Source organism: Chiloscyllium punctatum, chromosome 37 (genome assembly GCF_047496795.1).
Source record: "Chiloscyllium punctatum isolate Juve2018m chromosome 37, sChiPun1.3, whole genome shotgun sequence".
In the NCBI taxonomy this organism is placed as follows: Eukaryota; Metazoa; Chordata; class Chondrichthyes; order Orectolobiformes; family Hemiscylliidae; genus Chiloscyllium; species Chiloscyllium punctatum.
Genome location: NC_092775.1, coordinates 33,838,453 through 33,847,600, shown reverse-complemented (window position 1 = coordinate 33,847,600; position 9,148 = coordinate 33,838,453). Strand labels below are relative to the sequence as shown.

The following is a 9,148-nucleotide window of genomic DNA, read 5'->3' as shown; positions in this document are numbered from 1 at the left end:
AACTGTCATGAAGTATCACTCCAAATAGCACCTTTCTTTGTTCAGCTGACCCAAGGCCACAAGCATTTCCTTGCAATACATTCCCCCAGTGAGATACTTTCTATTACTCTCTGAAGCATGCAAGCTTCACCTTTCATGACTACATTTTCTCACAAGGAGGAAGTGAGGACTGCAGATGCTGGAGGTCAAAGTCAAAAAGTGTGGCACTGGAAACGCACAGCAGGTCAGTAAGTATCTAACGAGTGGGAGAGTGAACATTTTGGACATAAACTTTTCATCAGGAATATGGGGAGAGGGATGGGCACTGACAGATAAATAGGAAATTGGGGATGGGGCTGGGGGTGGGGGGTGGGTAGCTAGGTGCAGATGGGGGTGATAGTGATAGGTCAAAGGGAAGGGTGGAGCGGAGAGATGGGAAGGAAGATGGACCGGTGGGACAGTTCAAAGGGCAGTGCCGAGTTAGAGGGTTGGATCTGGGATAAGATGGGGTGTGGGTGTGGGAAACCAGTGAAGTCGATGTTGATGCCATGTGGTTGAAAGAGTACCAAGGCAGAAGATGAGGCATTCTTCCTCCAGTCATCGGGTGGCTTGGATTTGGCAGTGGAGGAGGCCCAGAACTTGCATGTCTTTGGCAGAGTGGAAGGGGGAGTTGAAGTGGTCGGCTACAGGATGGTGGGGTTGTTTGGTGCGTGCGTCCCAAAGATGTTCCCTGAAATGTTTTGCAAGTTGGCATCCTGTCTCCTCAATGTAGAGGAGACCACATCGAGAGCAACGGACACAGTAGGTGACGTGTTTGAGATGCAGGAAAATCTCTGCTAGACGTGAAAAGATCCTTTGGGGCCATGGTCGGAGGTCGGGGGCGAGGGGGTGGTGTGGGCACAGGTTTTATACCTCATGCAGTGGCAACGAAAGGATCCAGGTGTGGAGGGTGAGTTGGTGGGGAGTGGGGGGGAGGGGGGTGTGGACCTAACAAAGGAACCATGGGAGGAATGGTCTCTGTGGAACACGGGTGGGGATGGGGAGGGAAATATATCTCTGGTGGTGGGTTCTGATTGTAGGTGGTGGAAATAGTGGAGGATAATGCGCTGTATCCAAAATTTGTGGGGTGGAAAGTGAGGGCCAGGGTGCTTTATCCTTGTTGTGGTTGGAGGGATGGGGTTCAAGGGTGGAGGTGCGGGAGATGGAGAAGATGCACTGGAGGGCATTGATTTTTCAGACCATAGCAATATATTGCTAACAGTGTTCATTCGATGCTGCATGACTGCACATGTGCTCAGCCATTCCGTGCTTGGTGATTGGCGGCAGCACACTGATTGTGACACTGGAAATCTGCCATGAATGGACCTCAGAGGCCCATGTGCCTTGGAAGAAAATTAGAGGGATTGCTGGTTACTAAATGTTAACACAGAAGCCATGCCAATTTGGCATGGAAACAGCAAATATTTACTTGGCAGACATGAACATACCAGAAGTTGCAGTGTTATCAGTGTGTATGGCTCTTGACATTGTCACTATTCACCAGATCTCCAAGGTATCCGTGGCAGCAGAAGGGAGCACGAATGTTTGCATAGAGTTAATTCAGCATTTACAGCAGTTAGACTCTGACAGGTTTGATGCCATATGAAATTTCAAGGTTGATGCCATATTGCACCTCTGAGAATATGCAGTTCTGTCAGTTTACCATGAAGTGCAGTGTCCTCATGCAAACTAAGTTAAGTTTGCAAATTATTTTGAATGTGAGGTGAATGATGTGGAATGCTACATTACCAGATGGCATCACCACACAGACACCTCAGATACACAGATCTGGTTGCCAACCAAGAACAATGATGCAAATGTTCCATTGGATCTAATGTAATTGGAAGGTGTGCTCAAAATTGTTCTATTGCACAGTGATCAGCATGACTGCGACTAACTTCAGTCAGAAACAGGTAACGACCTGCAACAGAAGGCACTACGGACAGGTTTTATTGAAGTGTGGCCTAATGTGATAAAAGAGGTGCCAGACACTTTTGCCCTGCAAGGATGGACTTAGTATCTCAAGAAGGGGTTAGTTTTAAGGAAAACAAGTACCTGTGCTGTTCAGTCAGCATTGGATGACTGGCATGCTTTATGATCTGAGACCGAGGATCAGTGGTGATATTGGAAAGTTAGGGATGGTTTGCAATCCATGCCAGACCAACCAGTCATCATGATGTACAGAATGCCAACACCATCATGGAAATCATTCAGTATCCTGATTTATTACTACAAATGAAGATAAATTTACTTTAGTCACAGATTTGTTTCTGCAAGGCCTGAATTTTCCTATTCTGAGGACGGATCACCGGACCTGAAGAGTTATCTCTGATTTCTCTTCACAGATGCTGCCAGACCTGCTGAGCTTTTCTAGCAACTTCTGCTTTTGTTCTTGAATTTTCCCCAAATTTGTCCAATTGTCCAAGTGTCAATCTCAAGGCTAATAGTTGACTACTCTCAATATTGTGTGCTACATCTTCCCCTTAAGATTCTCACCCACCCCATTGCCCTGAATGGCCTACTGTCTGCACATTAAGGACACTCACCATTTTTCTCTACTGAGGAAGGACCTGACTCACCATATTTCCTCTCAATGGACTAATGATTGCTTCTTCTGAACTTTCAGACTATTTGGTTGAAAGATGTGCAGTATGTTTGCCTAACCTGCTGGTATGTATTGTAGGTGTGACATTGACATTGACCCATTCCAGACACCAACATGTCCATTTTCTTAACTGTTTCTTGTTAGCAAATATGATAGATTTTCTGGCTTTTTGTCTATGCAAAAATGCAAGGAAAGGCAGCAGTGCAATGAGCATTGAAGCAGCGTAAATTAGCTGAGTACTAGCAAAACAAGCTAAGAGGCCTAATATGCACCCTGATCTGATGCATGAGATGAGCGCCCATTTCCATACGTTAAAAAAACCTGGCAACAGCTTCACAATGTAAGGGGTCAATGAGTTCCAGAGTGCACTACTAAACTGCTGGACTATGTTATCAATGAGTCTGGAATGTGCCCTGATGATGTGAAGAGGCTGGCATTTTGTTGATACTTTTGTCTGTGGACAGTGGTTGCAAGTCGTAATTGCCTGTGGAGGATGCGCTGAGATGTTGGGAAGTGCTGGCAAAAATGGATACGAGGAGAAATTGCTGGTGGGTTGCTTTTAAACTAGCAAGATGGTATTTATCTTTACCTTCTTAGCTTCTGTACTTATAAATGTAATAATCATTATCATTATTATTATCATTATGTCCAGTCCTGGTTGCCCAGTTATAGGAAGGATATCATTAAGCTGGAGAGAGTTCAGAAGAGATTTACAGGATGTATGAGTTATAAAGAAAGGCTGGATGGGTTGGACTTCTTTTGCTGGAGTATAGGAGGTTGAGAGGCGACCTTATAGAAGTTTATAAAACAATGAGTGGTATAGATAGAGTTAATGATAGTTTCCCTAGGATGGGGCATTTCAAGACTGAGAGGCACAATTTTAAGGTTAGAGAAGAAATATTTTAAATCGACATGAGGAACAAACTTTTTATACAGAGTGTAGTTCATGTATGGAATGAACTTCCTGAGCAAGTGGTGAATGTGGGCACTGTTACAATGTTTAAATGACATTTGGATAAGTACATGGATAAGAAGGATTTAGAGAGATATGAGTCAGGAACAGGCAGATAGGACTAGTTTATTTTGGGATTATGGTCAGCATGGACTGGCTGGACTCCAAGGTCTGTTTCAGTGTTGTATGACTCTATGATTCTATGATCTCTGTACTTACTAATTAATATCACTATCTCAATCTCTATATAAATATTGTTGCAATCACCCAATGTTTATGTAATTCTACTTGTAGGTTGCAAGATCTGTTTTTGGGGAAAAAGGGGAGTAAGTGTATTCTCACTGTGAGAGTGATATTCTTTTAAGAAGCTCAACATGCAGATTAGCCAAGTAATTAGATGTCATCATACAGCCAGAGCATGCAGCCTTTCTCCACGGTAGCACCATAGACAAGCAATATGTCTTTATGAGTTTAGCAATATGTAAGCACACTAGAGATCTTCAAGTAACCCAAATCTATTTTATTTTTTTATAAAGTTTAGATAGCAAAGGAACATTCATTCCTGCATCTATTTTCTTTCTCCAATTCTCCTCTTGTCCTCCGTATTCAGCTTGATTCTCTTCTAAATCAAGTATCTGACATTTAATATAAGTCATAATTCTAATTGATTTTAACCTCTAAATACTTAATTATCCAGAAAACACTTTTTTTGGATTTCATCTCTTATGGTATCTAGACTATAATAAACCATGACTTTGAAGATCTCCCATTGTTCTTTATTTATTCACTCAATAATTGACACAATATCTACGAAGGCAACATCTGATTTCCATCCTGCATTGCACTGCAAACGTGGTACTGAGCTGTCTTATTGCTGTTCTTTTTTAGGGAGCAATTGAGTGATGCATTGATGCGATTCTGGCACCATATGTAGCCAAACAAGTTAATTATTTTTTCTTCTTTAAAGCACATTAATAAACCATTTGGATTTTTACACCAAGGTGATAATTTCATGGTGTCCAAGAACAGCACATTCTTAATTGCAAATTTATTTAATTAACTGAATTCAGTTTTCAGTCTGCTACGTGAGTTGAAATCCAACAATCTCAAGATTATTCACCCTGGAGTCTGGATTACTGGTCCAGTACCACAACCGCTCTGACACTTTATCTGCTGTAACTGCACAACTAATACATGCCTATCTATTTTTATTCCAAACTACCTGAACCAGATCCCTTTTGGATTTGCAAAAATTGACATTAACCATTCTCTAATTAAATATACTCACAATTGAATATTCCTTCTCCTTTTTCAGAACTATTCTAAACCTGATTTTGACTACTTTTATCTAATTGTTTTCCCGCTGAAAAATACACCACTTCATTCCCAGATCTATATTTCGCACTGCTTCCTTTTTGGCCTTCCACACTTTTATTTTCAAAGTCTATGCTCTTGCATCTTTCTGCAATTAACCAGAACATGTATTTCATTCCAGTATTTGATTTTCCCTTTTGGAGACATTCATCTTTTCTTAATTTTAACCAAACAGATTCTTTTAAATCATTTATTTCCATGTATTGATATCTTTGATTAATACTGTCAACACCATACCCTCACTCACCTTGTATTATTTTCCTCATCTTACAGAATATATTATAACTAGGTATCTTAAGAGACCTTTTCTCCCCTATTTGAATCAGGTCTTTACTGTTGACAGAGTTCCTTGTGACTATCTGTGTTTGCAGCTCATCAAGCTAATTTGTCACATACAAGAATAATGGAAATATATTTCAGTAGAAGTTACTTATTGAAATCCCAGTTAGAATTAATATGGTTTTGCTGTCCAAATAAAACTACCTTTTAATTATTTGTTCAAAAGATAATTAGTTGGATAAACTGACAAAAAGGTACTGTGCAAGCAAAAACTAAGTAACAGTAATTCCATTGAACTGAGTAATTGATTTTTCCAGCTAAGTAAATGTGTGAAAAGATTTGGTGCAAACAAATAAATTACTTCTAACCTAAGTTTCTTTTTTCTCTGTGCATTTTAAGGTGTGGGTATCACTATGGTCTTTGTGTCAACATTTGTGGCCCTCTACTACAACTGCATCATAGGCTACACTGTGTACTATCTCTTTGCTTCCTTCCAATATCCCTTGCCATGGTCAAACTGCTTTGATTGGTGGGGTGCTGATGAAAGCTGCAGGAATGACGTGAAAGGTAATCTGATGGCATTTTTTTTGATTGAATAAAATATTTACTAATTGAATATTTTCCCAGTCCATTTTCCCAGTTTGAGTGAAGAAGATGTAGTAGTTCTACTGGCCATAACTTGAATAAGTAAACTAGAAAAAAGAACAGTACAGCATAGGAACGGGCCCTTCGACCCACCAAGACTTTCTAAACCAAAAATCTTTTTGCCTCCACACAGTCCATGCCCCTCTATTCCCTGCTCATTCATGCATCCATCAAGATACTTCTAAAACGTTGCTATTGCATCCACCTCCACCACCTTGTCTGGCAGTGCATTCCAGGCACTTACTGTCCTTTGTGTAAAAATTTGCCTCACATCTCTTTTAAACTTACCCCAACTTATCTTAAACCTATGTCCCCTATTAATTGAGATCTCTACCATGGGTAGACTCTAACTATCCATTCTATTCATGCCCCTCATAATTTTATAAATTTCTATCAGGTTGCCCCTCAGCCTTCGACATTTAAGTGAAAACAAACCAAGTTTGTCCAATCTCTCCTCAGAGCTCTTGCCCTCCAAACCAGGCAATATCCTGGTAAACCATTTCTGTACACTCACCAAAATGTCCACATCTTTCTCGGAGTGTGATGACCAGAACTGTACACAGCATTCCAAATGTGGCCTGACTAAAATTCTATACAGCTGAAACATAATTTGCCAATTTTTATACTGTACGACCGACTGATGAAGGTGAGCATGCTATATGCTTTCTTGACCACCTTATTCACTTGTGTTGCCATTTTCAGAGAACTGTGGACCCGTACACTTAGATTCCTCTGACGTTGATGCTACTATTAATTATTACTATTAATTGATTATTTATTAAAGTCAAAAGGAAACAACTTAAGTCAATAAATTTTGGATAGGAGGCTAAGAATTTCTTCTGCGGGAATAATGGCAGGTAAAATGAGTTGGAATTTGTTGATAAAATGCATGAGTAATTAGCTTTTAGATATATGTACATTTCTAATGATTCAATATAAAAATAAAATGTAGTGTCATTTGGACCTCCCTGTAATGTTTACAGTGAACTACTTGAAGAACTAGCCTGAAATCTCTTTTAGCCTTTTACACTCTGCTATGTGCTTCATGGTTTTAATTACTGTGTCCCAGTTGAAGGATTTAATGCTTAAATGCATTAACCATATCATTGGTAGTATTGCACCATCTAATAAATGATTAACATATACATGCATAATTCATTAGGTAGCCATATTTATTTTTTTAACTGGCTTTAACAGACCCAAAGATGTATTTCGTGGTACTTACCAAACAAAGAGTATTTCTTGCCTTCCTACATTAAAAACCGTGGAGAAATTGGAATCATGGCCTAAGGAGGAAGCTAATTGGAAAGAGCTTGAAGACAAAGGAACTTCACATCTTGTATTGGTAGAACAGTCAGTATATCTGATGATTATGGGCATGTGAAATGAACGTTTTGCTTTTGGAGAAACTAAGCATATCTGGCAGCATCTGTAGAGAAAGAAGCAAAATTAACATTTTGAATCTGATATGATTTTTTTCTCCAGCAACCCCAGCAATTTGCTTTTACTTTTTTTCCTTTGCTTTATCCAAAGTGAAACATTTGTCTCTCAAGTGGATTCATGCTGATACTTGAGATACAGAAATAATAGTTGATGTTCTATGTTTGCAAGGCAACAATCTGGTCAGAATGGAGTGTTTACTGAAGTGCCTGTAAGATGGGTTGCAAGATGTGTACCTCATGGTAGAGATCACAAAACTATGGCATTTATACATGCTTTCATTTCAATCTAAATGTTCCTCATTTTTATACCAAAAACATGCATTGTCATGGACATTTGATTTAGCCAATTTATCCTGTATCAACATGACCGCCCTCATGGATTAGTAGTTCATTATTCTCATCAGTCCCTGCATGTGTAGTCTCTGAATCTTAATGATATCTGAGCAGTTGTTGGCTGTTCAGCTATGTAATATCCCTACTCTGGAAGAGTATTATTCCCATGTCATTTGATGTTGTATGGTCCCTGCTGAAGTTCACTTTCTGTTGTTGGGTTGCTGTGGATCCTCTTGATGTGGTTGTTTTGTGGGTCGTGCAGAGTGGTGAGTTCATATTTTCCTGATTTAGCCACCTGTAGTTGAGGAATAGCTTCTCCAGTTGTGTATATATGCTGCAGTTGTGACGGTACATCTGGGCATTCCTGTTGTGTATATTTGAAGTAACAACTACTTCATGTAAGGGCCTAAGTTGCCACTTGGGTGGACATTTGTTGAAAGCACGTAAGGGTTTTTGTCTCCACTGGTCAACTCTGACAGTCTTGTCAAAATTATATTTGTTTTTTTGTCACAGCACCTTGATAATGTCACTCTCACCTGTTTCGACTTCTGTCTTCAGCATTTGGATGAGATAGTGTAGTTATTGTGTGACACTAGTCTTTGTACTGGACTACTTTCCATGCCTTTTATATCTATGTCTTTGCACTTGAGGATTGCCTTGTATACATTGTACTGGATTCACTTGACTTATATGTGATCCCTTAGGCCATATTTGCGGCTGCCTCAGCCTTTCTGTTTGACTGGAGATATTTTGGAGAAGTGGTGTTTATTGTTCAATTTCCAAAATCTTTATGAAGCAACTTAGTTATTTACTTGTGAATTCAGGGCCATTGTCACTCACCACAATGTTAGGTTTGCCACTATGTCTGAAGTGTGTTTTCAGTCATTCCACAATCCCATCGATATTCATTGAAGTCAGTGGGTCCATCACCCAATAGTGAGAGTACTAGACTATGTTGACAGAATAATCAAATCTGTCAGTGTGAAGAGATCTACTCATACCTTCATCCATGGTCTGTCTCAGATGTGATGTGTCATCAGCAGCTCTCTGGCTTGCGCGGCTTGAACCTCATTAGAAGCCCTGCACTGGCTGAAGTGGTGCTTGATTTCATTCTTCATGTTTAGTTAGGAGACTACATCTTTGATTAGATTAGATTACTTACAGTGTGGAAACAGGCCCTTCGGCCCAAAACGTCCACACCGACCCTCTGAAGAGCAACTCACCCAGACCCTTCCCCAACATCTAGCCCGTCACCTAAAACTACGGGCAATTTAGCAATGTCCAATTCACCTAACTTGCACATCTTTTTGGACTGTGGGAGGAAACCGAGCACCCAGAGGAAACCCACGCAGACACGGGGAGAATGTGCAAACTCCACGCAGACAGTTGCCTGAGGCAGAACTTGAACCTGGGTCTCTGGCGCTGTGAGGCAGCAGTTTAATGACTGGGCCACCGTGCTGCCCGGTGACCTTTGTAGACTTGGTTCAGTTCCTTGTGGCT

General features: G+C 40.3%; 1 protein-coding gene across 1 annotated transcript in view; it reads left to right on the top strand.

The window, feature by feature from the left end:
- Window positions 1-842: 842 nt before the first annotated feature.
- The window catches only part of LOC140462775 (sodium- and chloride-dependent neutral and basic amino acid transporter B(0+)-like), a 62,095-nt gene continuing 53,789 nt past the window's right edge, over window positions 843-9,148 (top strand). The window contains exon 1 of the mRNA XM_072556044.1: window positions 843-928. Within this exon, the coding sequence (XP_072412145.1) occupies window positions 843-928 (86 nt within the window). The remainder of the gene's footprint in view (window positions 929-9,148) is intronic.